Source organism: Lutra lutra, chromosome 5 (genome assembly GCF_902655055.1).
Source record: "Lutra lutra chromosome 5, mLutLut1.2, whole genome shotgun sequence".
NCBI lineage: Eukaryota > Metazoa > Chordata > Mammalia > Carnivora > Mustelidae > Lutra > Lutra lutra.
Genome location: NC_062282.1, coordinates 9,024,823 through 9,042,679, shown reverse-complemented (window position 1 = coordinate 9,042,679; position 17,857 = coordinate 9,024,823). Strand labels below are relative to the sequence as shown.

General features: G+C 41.2%; 1 protein-coding gene across 4 annotated transcripts in view; it reads left to right on the top strand.

Annotated features, from left to right (window-relative positions):
• CTNND2 (catenin delta 2) overlaps positions 1-17,857 on the top strand; it is a 915,285-nt gene that overhangs the window by 546,758 nt on the left and 350,670 nt on the right. For all 4 annotated transcript variants that reach the window (XM_047730983.1, XM_047730982.1, XM_047730984.1 and 1 more), the window contains one exon: positions 10,644-10,899. In XM_047730983.1, coding sequence (XP_047586939.1) covers positions 10,644-10,899 — 256 coding nt within the window. The remainder of the gene's footprint in view (positions 1-10,643; positions 10,900-17,857) is intronic.

Here is a 17,857-nt window from a genome sequence, read left to right as displayed (position 1 = left end):
GGCATGTGCCTAAGGCGTCTAAGTGTTCTTTAACAATAGCCTCGCTAGTTGGCAAGCTTGGGGAAACCATATTTACTAAAAATGAAGCATGTCTTGTAGGGCCAACTGAGAATTTACTTCATAGATGCTATCAGGTGGAATCAGATGGAATTATTATTTAAAAGTCGAGTATCGACAGTTGTCTACGATTCAATCAACCACAGGGCTCTCCTGGGTTAAATATATTTTTTGAATTGAGCACAGCCACAGGCTGGGCGAAGAAAGGCAAGTGTTTTCCAGAATATGTAGCCATTTGCAAAATAACCGGTCAAATGTCATGATTAAATGTGCTAGAGAGCCTTCATCTAACTACAAAATTGATATAATTAAGATGTTGAGAACTACACTTATTACAAAGCCTCCCATGGCTAAGTAAACTTAGAAAATATGATGCTGCCGGTTTGCACACAGCAGAGCTCTGTCCCTCACTTCAAATGACCCGTGTTATCCTGGAACAGGGTCTCGGGCATGGGAAAACTGAAGCTTTGCTCCAAAACTTGGCACACACCTCCCTGCATCTTCAGACCATGGCAACTTCCAGTAACCACAAAGCAGAGCATAGCAATTTTGTTAACTGCATTATGATACTAAATTACACGTTTTGAAATGCAGGCCAGCGAAGTTGCTTTTATGGTTGATTATTGACATGTACATTTCAGTGTTTTACTGCATCATAAGAAGAAAGGCACAAAATGCTTTCTTTCGTTTTTGACATCATAAATGGCATCCAATGTTAATAATACGTATCTTGGTTCAGATGCAAAAGGATACCCATTTATTCTTCTGTCAGAATTCTCTCATCCTTTGACCTGCTAGAACCACTCCTGTCTGAGGTTGGGCTATTTTAATGTTGAGCTGGCCACGGTGGTTTTATGTCCACGCACCCCTTACAAGAGACAGAGATAACCTCAGCGATGCTCAGTATGTAATTTTCGAAGACACGGACCACAGAACGGATTATGTTCATTTCTCTCTCCTGTATTCATAGGCTCTTAGAATTCTTTTCTTAATAAACTTGGGGGTTTTGCAAAAATTTATCTACACTAAGAAAAAAGTACTTCATTCTTCTATGTCACATTAATGACATGAGATGTTCACACTTTAAAAACCAATTAAAACAAAACAAAACTGGTGTTTTCTCTGAGCCCGGGGTCTGAAAACTACAGCTCTGGGCCAAATCCGGCTGGACCACCTGTCTGAATCCTGCTCATGAGCTAAAGATGATTACTACCTTGTTAAACGGTTTATAGGTGAAAGACGGGTAATATCTTCTGATGTGGAGAAGTTATAGGAAATGCAAATTGCAGTGTCTATAAATAAAGTTCCTGGAACGCAGCCACTTCCATTTGTGCCCGTATCATTTCTAGCTGCTTCCAGGCCATCACAGCTGAGGTGTAGTTGTGACAGAGACCATATGGTTGGTAAAGCTGAGAATGTTTACTTTCTGGAAAAGTTTGCTGACCCCTGCTCTAAGCCATCAGCGGAGCACGGCGCTGAATGAAAGAACAAGGGCTTCATCCTTCCTATGAGGAAAGGCAGCAGGTCCTCTAAGCGTATCAGAGAAGATTTGTTTGCCCGAGTTTTCTCAGGAACAGTAATCTCTGCCCCAGCAGAGAGCTGCTGAGGTTATGACATCTGAATATCCAAGACCCCACCCCAGCCTGTCCTTTTGAACTTGAGGCATTTTTGAGGACATATGCTGATTTATGTAATAATATGGAAATTTCCAGAAATGCATGGATGGATGGGATGACAGGTGGGGAGAAACCGCCTCTCTCCGGCTCCCAAGTATAAAGCCACAGGTTCTTTCTCTTCACCAGCTCAGGTTACTCCCTGTTTGTACACTTAATGTATTTTATTTCACATCCTTACACATTCTTAGCTAACCCTGCAACCCCAGAAACTGTCTCTATCAGAACCCACATGTTCGAGAATATGCCGTTAACATGGGGGTATACCCTTTCCTTGTAAATTATGTAGGTCTTAGACAATATTATCAAATTATATTTAGTAAAAGTCAGAATTAGCAGTTAATATCAAGGAACTTTCTAAGATTGTTTTCCCGTATTCGGGAGGTCATTTTCCACATCCGGTATTGTACATACCGCACACTCGAGACCTCTGATGCAGAACTTTAAGAGGCTTCTCGGGCCAGAGCCGATACCCCAGTTTCTTTGGAGGAGAGGACAGGTTCTTATAGACCTGTTAGACTTGAAGTATTAAGGGCCACTGACTTCTGGCTCACATCCGTGGCTGCGGTGGTTCGAGCTACCCGTCTCCTGTCTTAGCCCTTGGGTAGCAGGACACTGACTGGATTCTATTCAGTTTGACCCGTCAAGCACTTCCAGATGCTACCTCAAGGAGAGTAAGCCAAGGGGCTGAAGGTTGCTTGCTCTTGTTCAAGTCTTGTTCAAGACTCAGGAAGGAAGACAAATGGACTTGCCTAAAAAAATTAGGAAATTACAAGATGGTGCCATAGCATGGAGCGGGCGAGACAGGAAGACAGAGCACGTAGCGTGGTGCTGCTTCCGGGAATTGTTCCACATTCTTTGAATGTATTTACAAATCCTCAGAACCACCCCTTAAAGGAGGTACTGATAGGACGCTCACCTTACAGAACACGGAGGCAAGCAATATGGGGTCCTCTTCTCAAGGCCACGCAGCTTATGTTTTCAAACCTTCACATGCAGGCAGTCCTGCCCTGGGTCCTGGGCTCTTAACAGCCATCTTGGTTGGAACTGTTTGTGTTAAAGTCATCATTTAAAAAGAAAATAAATACCCATCCATGTTCATTGTGGTTTTTGTATCCTGTCAATCAAATAGTATCTGTTGAATACTCACCATGTGCTAGATACACCGGCAGAGCCAAAGAAGCTTCTACTTACTCCTTGTCCTCAAGCCCATTCAGTCTCGTTCCATAATAGAACATGAACATAAGGAAAATTAACTGGCCATAGAAGGTAATATCTTAAGGGTTAGAACATTCCAGATGGAGCTGAAGACAAAGTGTGAATAAAAACACTAAACAATACATAGTATCTTTTAATTCCCAGATAACCCATAACTCCTGATTGTGCCTTAGGTAACCTCCCCACCCCTCACCCTGGCCCAAAGCCACGCTCCCCTGTTATCCCGCAGCAAGTAGAGGCTTGGCAGGTGCATGTACTTCATCCGCATCTGCCCTTGGTCATTCGGCACTGCAGCTATGCTCCCCGCTGGCTCTGGTTCCTGGGCGCTGTTCTCAGCTCTATGGCCTCTCTCCTTTCCCTGCCCTGCCTGGCCCTGTGCTGACCCTATCCCTGCATCTCCCTTACCCCAAACACCACGAAGGCTGTCCTCAGTAATAGACTACTCTAGAGCTGAGAGACACGGGGAGATGGCTACATGGAGACACTCAGGACACAGCTGCAGGCATTGAAACTGAGACCTGTTAAAGCTTCCTAAACTTCCCCGGCAATGGGGGTCCACCGGGAGATGCCTTCGTTAGCTTTCCCCCCTCGGACTCAGCCTGCGGCCATCCTCATCCATCCTCCTCTCTGCCTGCCTCCTCCATGTCTCCTTGGCCACCAGAGCAGCCACTCACCCCTGTTACTTACTGAAAGACCGATTTAAATCTCAGACACCAACTCGTACAAAGACAACGATCCACCTTGGGGTGTGCCGGAAGGTCTTCTGGGCTTTCTCAAACCAAAAAGCTACCTAACCACATGGTGAGAGGTCTTACACACGTGTGCTTACGTACATGTTAGGGAATCGGGTGCTACAATCCTGCTTCTGGCCTCTTTTCTGCTCCAGCCTTTGGGAGGTGAAACGTACAAACTTGGTCCAGTACTCAACGGGAAATCCGTAGTACTCCATTCTGCAGAACGGGCAGGGCTGGGCCAGGGATCATGGTCTGAAGAGGGTCTTCTGCTCCTGACGCCGACATTTCATGCTTCTGCACCCCAGCCTTTGTGAGATGAGAACCGCAGACCTTTTCCCCCACCTACCTTCAACAGAAGGGAGCAGGCTCTGAGGGTGGCCTACTGGCCTTCCGGGGCCCAGACATGCTCTAGTAGGAAGGCAGAGGGCACGTAGAGCAGCTGCCCGCATGCCTGAGGACAGGATTGAGAGAGAAGCTAGCATCGAGGCCCCAGAGCTCCAGCAGCCTCCGAGTAGGTAAAAGAGTCGCTTCCTGAATCAGCAGCGTTATCTGCTCAGCAGGGCTCCCCAGAGAGCATCCCCTCACCAGACATGACAGTCACTCATTTCTTGTGGAGCCAGGAAATGAGGGAGGAGAGGCCACCATCAATGTCCTCTCCATGTGCAGGGAGGCGGAATTGTGTGAGCTACAGCAGAAAAGGCAGGCCAGTGAGCCCGATGGTGGCAGGAATATGCCCACTTGCTCTTACGGGATCTCTACCCAGTATCTGACGCTTTACTTTCTGGCGTGATGAAAATTTAAAGAGGCACACTTTTAACTTGGATGTCTGTTTAAATAAAACATACCTTTCATCTGGGATAAGGCTTGTCAAAACTGGAGCTTATATAGTAAGAGGCAGAGCCAGACAAGGAATATGGGATCTTCTTGGGCTTGCTGATGGTGAAGTCTATTAAGCAGAAACTAACATGAATTTTTGTTTCAAACTCAAACATACCAATAACTGTCAATTTAGGAGTCATGTGATTAATACAGATGCTTGACTCTGATACTCCCTTCCTCCCCCAAAAAAACATCTTTCTAACCTAATGAAAATGGCCAGTGTTTGCTGGACTGATAGTCACAGAAATTCACTTTGGGATGAATGGGTTTCTAATGAGTGGAGAAAACAAGCTTTCTGCGATGAACGTGTCAGTTTGTTTTTAAGAAAGAATGAATGATCAAAGGTATATTGCAAGGAGAAAATCTAAATATCTTTGAGGTTGACAAATACTACAACAGAAAAAGAAAAAAAGAATGTGATGAAAAATTTGCACGTATGGAGAAAATATTTTTTAAAAACTGAATTTTCTGCAACAGCAGTCAGTGTTTCATAAAGTTACAGAGGCATTTCATAGACTCTTCCTATCCATAAAATTTTACTACTATTGTTCAGTAACATATAAACAACATTTTCCATTAAAATCATCATTAGGGTCCACAAAAACGTGGAATATTAGCATTCATTACTTCTTAAATGCTTTTACTTCAAACTGTAAAAATGATTGCTTCTCCTTAGAGCAAGTCAAATTAGATCCTCCAAAACCTCTTGTTTTTGTTTTGTTTTGACTTTTTTTTTTTTTAAGTCTAGAAAGTCAGGAGCACATTATTACCCAATTGGAAATTTTTAATGAACCCAATGATAAATATCATCTTAAAATCAGGAGAAGCTTCCAGATGTTTCCCTGTATCAGGCCACCTCAAGTGTTTTAAATAATAAGTCTGATTGAGCTCAGCCAAAGGAAGACATCGTGTTTGCTGTAGAAATTGTTCATTGGCAAAATCCAGAAACATCCACATCCACACCAATCATAATGATTCTGTAACTACCAAAAATTCTGCAACGCCTCTTCCCACAAAGGTGACCATTGATGAAGTTAAACGGTGGTGTTAATACTGAGATCTGAGTAATGTATAGAGTGTTGATCACTGTATTGTACACCTGACTCATCTAACACTGTATGTGACCTATACTGGAATTAAAATGAAAATAAAAAGATTCCGTTAAATTTACCGTGGAATATTTTCCCTCTGAGTTTAGCATGGATCAGAGAGGGCAGAAAATTGGAAGATGTTCACAATCAGTTCTAGATAATAATACTGCTGGGGGTAGAGTGACTTGAGTACCAGGGGCCCCTGAGTCCTAAAATAACAGACTTGAACTCTCCTTAAGAGAGTTCATGGCCAAGTTCTTGGACCTGTTGTCACCTAAGCCATCCTTACTTTCTGAGCGTGCTGAGGAAATACTGTTTAATTGGCTTATTGTGTGCTCATTTTCTATTTATATAATGAGTAGAAACTTAATTTAGATTTTCCTACCTCCGTATATGCAAATATACAGAAAAGCAAAGATAAGTAAGACAAAAACAAAAATTAGTGGGTTTTTTTTTCTTTTTGGTTGAACCCTACCTTATATCCCCCCCCCCCAAGTTTCTTCATGTGCCAGATTCTTATATTTTATTCTGTTCTCCTTTTTTGATTGTCAGTGAAGAATGGATGTAACCATCCATCATCATCAAAGTAGAAAGCCTGATGTATTAAAAAGCATCCTCTTCCCCTCTTTCGAGCGAATATAACAAATAAAACATCCCCCCCCTTGTACAGTAGACCTTTATTTGTGTAGCTCTAAGGGAAACAGGTAATCGTGAACCGCATAGATGTCAGGTGAAGTATCAAGTCAGCTGCTGAAGAGGCTGCTTTTAAAATCTCCCCAAAGAGACCAGCGGCACGGTTCGGCGAGCGCTAAGAGCTTCTTGAGAGGAGAAGGGGCTGTTTGCGGAGCGGGTGGGAGGTGTTTAAAGAGCTGACGAAGCTCCTTCCACCTCAGTGGAAGATTCCGTGGAATTGAGCCATCCTGTAACACGGGTGAGCTGGTCAGCTGAGCTGTGAAGCTCAAATAAGAGAAAATGTGTAACCGGACAGAAATCCAGGAAGCGTCGTGTCCAGGGAAGTCTTTAATAATGTGGCCAGTATCTGCTTAGCCATACCAATGGATAGCTGCGGTTTGCTGAGCCACGCTCAGGGCACAAAGGGAGAATTTACTGTATAATGTTAAGTCATTTTCCTGTGTCACCCTTAAAAAAAAAATATGACACTGTCTTGTTACATGACACATGGCTGGTCTGAGATCTCTTAGATTCTCACACATTTTCAAGATGATCCCATGACCTGCACTTGAATATGGGGTGTTTTTCTCCCCATTTGTACTGCCATTTTACGTTTTTTCGTAACTGATTTCGTTACACTGATCAGTCTCGTTCCTTTTTTATTTATTTTTTTTTAATTCAGCAGGACCAATTTGAATTCTAATTTTATGTTTTTAAATTCTCATCAGGTATCCTGCTTAGAGTGACTTAAAAGTTTAACCTGTGGATTCAGGAATGATCCTTCGGTAGGGCCATTTATCAAGGACCACGAATGCAATTGTGATTTTCTAATAAGATCTTTTTGGAACTTGATCACCCACCTTAGATTTCATAGTCCACCCTCTTTTTTGTTAATATAGTGATACTATTGATGAAACTAAGATTCAAACTGCTTTAAAATTAGAATAACAATAGGTATCCCTATTCTTCGATTTTTCTAGAAATGAACAAAGTTAGATTTTTCGGTGTAAAGAATTTTTCTCAATATTTTTCTGCCTATCCCAGTAAAGTCAACTTAAGGAAGAAATGGTGAAAATTAACACTCATTTTAAACAATTCTTCAATATAATATTCATGTTAATTCCTGTTATAAACCCACCTCTCCTATGTGCCTTTAGCAGACACTTCCCTTAATTTTAAGCCTCTTATAAATCTTCTCACAACGTAAGTAGTTCATGAACATGCCGTTTTAAAGTTTTAAGCCTCGGTCCAGTTTACAGTGGTGGTTAAAAGTATGAACTCTGGAAGCAGGGTACGAGGGCTTGAATCCCTTCTCTAATTACACACCAGACAAACTCAGGCAAGTTACATAATCGTTCCGTGCCTCAGTTTCCCATCTGTGAAGTGTGAATGACATGTTCACTCTCATATAGGGTCGTTGGAGGGAAAAAAGCCCTGGCAGGAGCTCTGCACTCTGATACCCAGTGGCAAGGATCTTCACCCCAGTACAGTGTGGACAATCTTTTTTTCTAATGTTAGCTGATTTCAACATCGTTGATAGTAAAAACAGCCAGAGCTCCTTTGTTCAACACTTTCTGCATATGAGATGCTTAATGCCTCTCGTGTGTCTTTAAAGCCAATAATGGTCCCAGAGGCCGTTTTGTTCTCTTTGTGCCATAGTTAGGAAGCTGGAGCTTACAAAACTCAGTAACTCACTCATCCAATCCCAAGAATTGCCCAGAAGGCCTGGATGGGAACCCAATATGCTAAGTACAGAAGCCAAGCTCTGAGTGCATTCCATGACCTGACCCTAAACGGGCCAAAGGGAAGCACACAGACGAGCCTACCTCTACTCATAAACTCACCTCCACCTTGTCTTTCTCCTCCTCTACTGGGATGTCGCCTTCCTGGTTTTGCTTGATAAACTGCATCTCACAGCCTGCTTTCCCATTTGAATCCAGTGTTTGTAGAGTCTTTGCTGCTGGGAGTGCCTTTTTTACAACACTCATAATATTCTCTTTCGGTTTAAGGTCCCTTGAGAGTTTTTGGGCATGGCTAGTCAATTGGTTCTCCTTATCTATACTATTTTTTTAACAAGTATTTTTTTTCCCTAAGATTTCAATATTATTTCCTGATCTCTGCTATGTTGTCCTCTTTTCCTGTTAATCGTACTTACTGAATTAATGATCAACACTTTCATATAGAAAAGGGTTTCTTTTCCGATATTAGGAACCATTTTTGGCAAGCTTAAATGTAGGTATTACTTTCCTGAAGGAAAAAAAAATGCATTTATCTGGAGAATATCAGGTGTATTTGGTTTTCCCCTTTTGCCCTGGATTTGCTGCCTAGCTTGTCACAACTCTTCTAGAAAATGAAATTTTATTTGCCTCTGTGCATTTGTTCTTCCAAAAGCAAGGTTATGCCTGGCCTAAATTCTCAGCCCCTGTCACTGTAATTTAAGTACGTTGTTCATAAATTTTTAAGACATGAATTTTAATTTTGGAGAAAATATAACTCTTCCAGAAATTGCCAATGAAGTAAGACACATTTTCTCTTTCCAAACTTAATGTTCATAGTCTCGGGTGATCATTTTGAAACCGAATCCATCAGGACAGTCGTCATCATTTTGAAGACTGCTTCTCGGAATATATGTACATTTTTTGTTTAGAAAGTTTTTCCTGAGTATCTTTCTACACTTCACCTTGTGACAATGGCTCGTCTCCTAATCTGGGTTATTGTAAGGTTAAGTATTTCTGTTTGTTGGAAATGAGAAGCCTTGACCTCTTCATTAAAACTCAGTTCTCAGCCTGAGAATGTTTTCCTCCAGTTCACCTTACAACCTTTTTGTCATTTTTTTTTTAAGATTTTTTATTTATTTATTTGACAGAGAGAAATCACAAGTAGGCAGAGAGGCAGGCAGAGAGAGAGGAGGAAGCAGGCTCCCTGCTGAGCAGAAAGCCCGATGCGGGGCTCGAACCCAGGACCTGGGATCATGACCCGAGCCGAAGGCAGCGGCTTAACCCACTGAGCCACCCAGGCGCCCCCCTTTTTGTCATTTGACACAGTTTCCTTAATTTCTTTTAAAACATTGTTTGCTCAGTGTGACATCGTTTTGGATGTGTTTGATTTGGCATACATCCCCTAAAGTGACAGAAGACAAAATAATTTTACTGTCATCCTAAGCGTTCAGGAAGTCAGAGTTGAGGGGTTTGACTTATAATTGAAACCTTCTTCCATAACAGAGACCCCAATGGTATAAGCAGCTGCACGCAAACACTGGCTGCCTTTTGGCCGTCTTCTGGTCTGCGGTGCCAGGAAGCCGTCGTACTGTCTAGGATTGGGCCTGGCTCGCCATTATTGCAACAATCCATAACTGGTCACGTGCCGTTAACAAGAAAAACACTCTTTCCCTTGTATATGTTCATTACACCTTGATGTCAAATATTTTCGAGAATCAGATACAAAGAATGCCGTGAAACGAACTGGAAAGAGCCACGCAGCAAACAGAATTGAAATTCAGTTTGGAAACTGGTCAAACTGACTTTAGCAACTGATGCACAGAATCTTCTCAAAACAATGCAGACGTTTTGAAAAGATGCAGATACTTCTGGAAAAGGCACGCCGGCTCCTTCGTTTGTCTGCGTTGCTGTTGGGCCGGTCTTTGCCTTCTCCCGCATGCCGGCCCTTCACGGAATTTGTTACCCTGACAGCTTTAGTCGAAGGAGGGGGCTGTGAGCATCTTGGGGGACTTGCTTTCCAGGAGCGAGAACAGTCCCGTGTTTAACGCCCCAGGACTAATTGTGGAAATGGGAGCCTTGCCTCTCCCTCTCTCCCTCCACCCCCATGCGTGTGGGTTTTTCCCCCCTTTTATTCGGGAAAATTAACCACGTTACTGAGTTTGTTTTACACTCTTAATAAAATTAATGTAACATCACCTGCACAATCACACTTCCTGCGTTTTCTCCACTTGCACAACAAAGAACCATCTCTCCGTGACCCCTCGTAAAAGATTTCCAGGGATCCTCTGGGTTTGCATCTTCCGCGGAGCTTACGTGTGAGATGAACAAAGCTCCTCTGGGGTGCTGGTCAACAGTGAACACACAGGGTTGCATTTTCCCGGCCGCCGAGAGGCTTCTTTCTGAGACAGTGTGCTGGTGATCATGGTACTGGGTCACACTGAATGTATTGGTTCAAATATGACAGATTATTTTTTTTATTCTTCCAAACCTTCCCCCCCTTTTTTATCTTATGTGTGTAATTGTCCCCCTGCCTAGACCTGGTTAACCATTTCTGTGAGCAGGTCCTCAATTTTTTACTTTGTCCCTACTTTCCTGTCGTAGCCCCATCTTCCCCCGGTGTCGACTCCATCCCCTTGCAGCGCACAGGCAGCCAGCATGGTCCCCAGAACGCCGCCGCGGCCACCTTCCAGAGGGCCAGCTACGCCGCCGGCCCAGCCTCCAATTACGCCGACCCCTACCGACAGCTGCAGTATTGTCCCTCCGTCGAGTCTCCGTACAGCAAATCCGGCCCTGCCCTCCCGCCCGAAGGCACCTTGGCCAGATCCCCGTCCATCGATAGCATTCAGAAAGATCCCAGGTGGGTACCAAACCTTTTCTTTTCCCGACCTTGATGCCTAAAGCGCTTGTCCAGCCTGGTACTGATCCGGCGTTATTTCATTGACGTCCCATTGTGACCTTCGTGTCACTGGCTGAGCGTTAAAGGGTTGACTCCACGTTGGGTTCTATAATCTTTGGTTTGGTCTGGAGTAGCGGCATGGATCGTGGACCTCTAGTATCTTCTGTGGCCCTTTGATCGGAGCATCAGCAGGTGCCGGAGATAGGAGCTCTTTGAGAAGATCAGGTGCGGTTCTCTTGTGTAGAGTGAAAATCGAGGATTGGGGGGTTACGTCACTTGACTTCAGGTGGCACACGGTCTGGGTGCTTGCTTGTCTTAGCGGGACCCCGCTTTGTCCCCGTGCATGAGTGTTTCCCAGTATCAGAGTGTCGAGTGGTCCATCTTCCAGGTTATACCGAAAATGGAAAATTTAGAAAATTCGATTACCTTTGTTTTTCTATGTCTGAAAGTAAACGTGAGGTTGAAGGAGTTTGGGTGTTGATAAAAACTTGGGCCTAATGTGTCAAAGAAACTCTTCTCACCGAGCTGTGTTTCTCTTGGCTTTCTTTTCTCCCGCAGGGGTGAGAAATTTAACGGCGCTCTGCTTGTGAAGTTGGAATTGGTTAAATGATGTTTTATTCATAGCCGTTTGATTTATGCTGATAGAGTCGCATAAATATATATCTGCATCTGTGAATATTATAGATATGTCAGATTTTTGGTATTTCTTTATAGCCGGGCATGTCACTTGGCTCTGGTAGGATACTTAAAATTCGTCTCAAGGAATTTTCTCTGATAGAGCACACGAGTGCGTGTATATTGTATTGGGTTTCATAGATTATTTTCTGAAAAGAAATCCCTCCTACAAATATAAAAGGCCGAATGAGACCGTTTTATGGTTTTTTGTTTTTTGTGTTTTTTTTGAGATAGCTACTTCAGCATTATTCAAACTGGCTTGGAGGGTCCGTGTTACATACTATATTCGGTGAAACCTCCATTATTATAAAGATAAATTGTAACAAATACTCACTCTTAACTCCTGGAAATAAGAAGTATACCTGCATTTACCTTGGGTAGTATCTGCTTATCCAGGTTTTTCAGTTTCAAAGGTCCTGAAATCTGCCCCAAATCCTTAAGTACTTTCAGCTCATGTGGATGGAATGTTCTTCAGATAACACCTCAGCAGTCTATTTTTAAGTAATTTTTCTCTACATGCTCCTGGGAACCTACAGAAATAAAGGAATAGGAAACACAGGAATCGCTAAATAGAAAAATACATAATGAAATTGGCATTGTTGTATTTAACATTTTCTGTTTAAATGAGGATAAAAGTTTTATCTCTGAAGGAAAGGTTTTACATTTTCCTATTAGGGGAATTTGGCTTAATAAGAGGCCAAATTTATTTGTTTCTCAAGCCACAGCTCAGTGTCTTTATTTTGTACTGCATATTAAATGCATTTTATTTTATTAAATGGTGTATCCTTCCCATTTCATATTACTATCATTTTTATAACCTTTTTTCTTCTTTAGTGAATTGTCATAGCTCTCTTACCTTTTTAAGTTATGGATTATAGCAATTATATTTACTGCGTGCCTACTATCAACCAAAACAGGATAACCAGTTAAAAATGTTACCATATAAGAGAATATTGGCTACTAATTCTTTGTATGTGTAAAATGTATATGCAAGTCATTGCATTATATGAATTACAAATTCACTCTTGTTTTCAGGAATGCTAATCCATTAGCCTTAAGTATGTGTTAAATCTGAAAAAAAAAATCATACCACCATCTTAAGCCCAGAAATATCAACAAATGGGAACCATATCTGTAGAACCAGAACTGTATTGTTGCGACTTAATTAGTGCAAAAGGAACTAATCATTCAGTATCACACAAAATGGATGGGGTTTAAAATACAATAATGCGGTAAGAGTTGTCTTAAAATAAGGGAATATGCCAACCTGTTCAGGTTTAATTGACAGACATTTCAAATCTAAAATTCAAGTCCAAAATCTAATGCTTCTTTTATGACAAGATTTTTGTGTCTTCCATTGGATAATGAATTTTGATTGTTATCACGTGACCAATACCAGAACTAATAGGTTTAACCTCTGGGGCTCAAAATTGTTTATTTTGGCATTATGACTTATTATTTACACTTTTGCAGTCTTTACCCTTCTTTTTTTTTTTTTTGAAGTCTTTACCCTTCTTTCAAGCTTCAGATTTTAAAGAGAATTTATTGTTTTATTTATCATTAAATACCAGACCATCTAATAAGCCTCTACTATTTCGAACATATGTTTCCAGCACATTATAATTCTCAAAGTACCTTTACTTACATCTTTGATGTAATTCTCCTTTGAGGAAGGAAACTGATAGGTTTAGTGCTTTAAATAAATGGAGAATCCTAGTGGTAAATGACATTGGAGATCACGTTGCCGGCAAGTGGGTATGTGGGCTAGAACCCGTACTCTTAGGACATAGCAGCATGCATTGGCATGAACTTTTTCATTTTTTTTATTTAAAAAAAAACAAAAAGGAAAATGAAGGAATAGACTCCCATCTTTTATAATTTTTTTTTTTCAGAAGGTGAGTGAATGGTGGTATGGGCGTGTGTAGGAGTTTGGAATGATAAAGGAGATGATACAAATTGCCTAAATCGGTCTCCTTGCTCTGCTAATTGCTTATTGGGTCTGGGTTCTTTGTCTTATTTATTATTTCTTTGACTTTCTTTGCTAATACCCACCTTATACATCTTACTGCAGACCTGTGTGTTTTCTCTATGGAAGAATTTTAGTATTACTTGATGAGAAGTTTTCTAGAAAGTAGTGTCTTTTAACATAAGATTTTGAGATCAAGATAACCCCATTTCAGGGGCACCTGGGTGACTCAGTCGTTAAGCATCTGCCTTCAGCTCAGGTCATGATCCCAGGGTCCTGGGATCGAGCCCCACATCAGGCTCCCTGCTAGACAGGATGCCTGCTTCTCCCTCTCCCATTCCCCCTGCTTCTGTTCCCTCTCTTGCTATGTCTCTGTCAAATAAATATATAAAATTAAGTTAAAAAAAGATAACCCCATCTCAGTCATTAGACTTAAAACCAGAGACTTCATTATCTCTTAATTCATCTAGGACGCAAGATTTAAAAAATTGATTCCAAAGGCTTGGATTTTTCTGGCTTGCTTGGCTCAGTCATATACAATGGCAAAACTTAGGTCTTTTTGCTTTTAGGCTGCCCCCATGGTGTGCTCCAAGAAAGAATGCACAGATACCTTTTTATGCAGAGATGATAAAATCTAATTTCCTTTTTAAAGTCAGCAACCACTGAGGAAATTTCCATATGTATACATATATATATATATATATATAAATTTTGCAACATTTGTCAAAAAGTTTTTATTTTTGAATTACATGTTATTTTCCATGAAATGTGAATTTCTTAAGCATTGTTGACACAGCTAATATATTTTCAATGCTATACCAAATGCTGAATTTTCTCAGCTATTATTTTTAGACATCTAGGTCACATATAAATCTTAACATCGATTTCGGCTCAGGTCATGATCAGGGTCCTGGAATCGAGCCCTGCACTGAGTTCTATGCTCAGCACAGAATCTATTTGGGATTCTCTCTCTCTCCGCTTCTCCCTGTGCCCCTCCTCATCCTGGCACACGCGTTCTCTCTACATAAGTAAATAAGTAAAATCTTTAAAAAAATAAAAATAAAAAAATGAAAGTACTATAAATGTTCTTGTCTATGAAAGGAAAGTTAGGACTTAGACATTTACTGACAGAACTTAACGTAGGTTGTGGATCGTAACAGGAATAGCGTCTCTTAATCCTGTTCGATTCATCACTTTCCAAGATAACTGTAGTACCTGATGTACACCATCCCCAGCAATTCTGCAAACATGCTAAAAGGATCCAACTTATTATACACATGGTTTAAAGTTAAACTCCATCTTTTCTCTGTTATTCAACGTAGTAGAAATACACCTCTTCAGTGCCAAACTGGGGCCCAGATTTGTAATCGCCTTTCTGTTGATGCCATCAGATTTGTAGTCCATAGAATCTTTTGTTTCAAGTCACAATATTTAAACAATAATATAAAAATATGCATTTTCTAAGGAATTGCCTAATTGCATTTTGACTCTATTTTATCGGTTATTTTAAGATATTACTGAAGTTATTTTACTACTGGGTGTTGTATTAGTAAATGTCATTACATAAACCTGCTTATAAATATCTCATCAGTGGGTAAGCCTAGATTAAGACTGTTTTCCAAATACCGTCTCTCCATTGCCCACTACGAAACCAAACATACAGCATACATCGGGAAACAAAATATACCACAACAATGTTTTATAAAAGGTGAAGATTTGAAAAATAGTTTTTAAACTTTCTTAAAGTTTAAAGCATTATTATGTAACTTAAGCAACATGGCCGAAGTGTTTATAGTGAAGCAGTTACCTGGTTTTCTCATTGTCCAGTTCTCCTGAATGGTGAGATCTCTGGGGAGCTCGGTTTTCACTTCGTCTGCTCTGTAATCTCTCATCTAACTGGGGGGAAATGCAGCATTCACAATTTAAAGACCATCAGAAGGTAAAGAGCACTTGGAAGCCATTTGCTCAGTGAGACTAAAAGCAAGCTTAACAGTTGGCCTGAATGCCTCTCGCCACAGGCCACTCACCATGTCTTGAAAGCATCTTACTAATTCTTTGAGTAACTCGAGCCTTGTAAATTAATTTTATATTGATATAAAATCGGCACCTCTTCTAAGCTCACACCCTGATCTTCTTCCTGACCTTTGAAATCACATGAGAATACGCCTACCCCTTTTCTCCAGGACACCCCTCGAGGCCAGTTCCAGCCTCCCTGCAGGACCCAGGCCTGCTGTCCCTGTGCTCACTGCGTCCCCTCCCTGAGCAGTCATTTCCGGGACCCTCATCTGGGAGTCGTGCAATGGCCTTGCTGGTCGGCTCCTGCATCCCTAGAAGTGCAGGAAGGGAGCGAGGGTTCCCTTGGGGCAACCTAGTCTCCTAGTACGTTTTCTTGGGAGTGAGATGAGAATGATGTTGGTGGCAGTGACGATGATAACCATGATTTTAAAAATAAGTAATATATTTTATACACAACATTAAACATTTTTTGAATATTTATTTGATTTTATTTAAGTTTTTTTTTTTAAATTCCAGTTTGTTTAAATTCCAGTTAGTTAACATACAGGGCACTGTTAGTTTCCGGTGTGCAGTATGGTGATTCAGCACTTCCAGATGTCACCCGGTGCTCATCACAAGTGCCCTCCTTTGTCCCCATCACCTATTTGCTGCCTCCCCCCATCCTCCTCCCTTTTGGTAACCATCTGTTTGTTCTGTATAGTTAAGAATCGGTTTTTGGTTTGCCTCTCTCTCTTTTTTCTCTTTTGCTCATTTCTTTTGTTTCTTGAGTTCCACATATGACTGAGACATGGTATTTTTCTTTCTCTAACTCACTTATTTTGCTTTGTAGTATACTCTCTAGCTGTATCCATGTCCTTGCAAATGGTAAGGTTTCACTTTTTATGGCTGAGTAATATTCCATTGCATATACATACACCACATCTTTTTGTTGAACAGTCATAATTGATGGACACTTGGGCTGCTTCCATAATTCGGCTATTGGAGGTAATGCTGCCGTAAACATCAGGGTGCATGTATCCCTTTGAATTAGTATTTTTGTATCCTTTGGATAAATACCCAGCAGTGCAATTGCCGGATCATGGGGTAGCTCAATTTTTAACTTTTTGAGGAACCTCCATACTGTTTTCCACAGTGGCTGCACGAGCTTGCTTTCCCACCAACAGTGTAAGAGGGTTCCGCTTTCTCCACAGCCTCGCCAACACCTGTCGTTTCTTGTGTTGCTGATTTTAGCCTTTCAGACCAGTGGGAGGTGACAGCTCATTGCATGTTTGATTTGCATTTTCCTGATGCTCAGTGCTGTTTAGCATGTTTCCATGTGTCTGTTGGCCATCTGGATGTCTTCTTTGAAGAAATGTCTGTTCATGTCTTCTGACATTTTATAATTGGATTATTCATTTTTTGGGTGTTAAGTTTTATAAGTTCCTTATGTATTTTGTATACTAGCCCTTTATCAGATATGTCACTTGCAGATATCTTCTCCGGTTCTTCAGGTTGCCTTTGGGTTTTGTAGATCATTTCCTTCACTGGGCAAAAGCTTTCTATTTTGCTGAAGTCCCAATAGTTTTCTTTTGGTTTTCTCTTATATCAGGAGACATAGCTAGAAAGAAGTTGCTATGGCTGATGTCAGAGAAGTTGCTGCCTGTGTTCTCATCTAGGATTTTTATGGCTTTAGGTCTCACATTTAGGCCTTTAATCCATTTTGAATTTATTTTTATGTGTGGTGTAAGAGTGGTCCAGTTTCATTCCTCTGCGTGTTGCTGTCTGTTTTCCCAACACCATTTGTTGAAGAGACTATCTTTTTCCCATTGTGTATTCTTTCCTGCTTTATTGAAGATTAATTGACTGTAAAACAACATAAAAATTTTTAAACACTCGGGACGCCTGGGTGGCTCAGTTGGTTAAGCGGCTGCCTTCGGCTCAGGTCATGATCCCAGCGTCCTGGGATCGAGTCCCACATCGGGCTCCTTGCTTGGCGGGGAGCCTGCTTCTCCCTCTGCCTCTGCCTGCCATTCTGTCTGCCTGTGCTTGCTCGCTCTCCTCTCTCTCTGACAAATTAAAAAAAAAAAATTTTTTTAAACACTCATTATTTAATTTAATTATGCCTAAATCCCTATGAAACGAATCTTTATAGTGCCCATTTTACATATGAGGAAACTAAGGCTCAGAGAGCTGGAAATTGAATCCAGACCTGTCCGAATTCAAACACTATGTTTATAACTTCCATGAATATTGATATCAGTATTAACTTTACAACGAAATAAA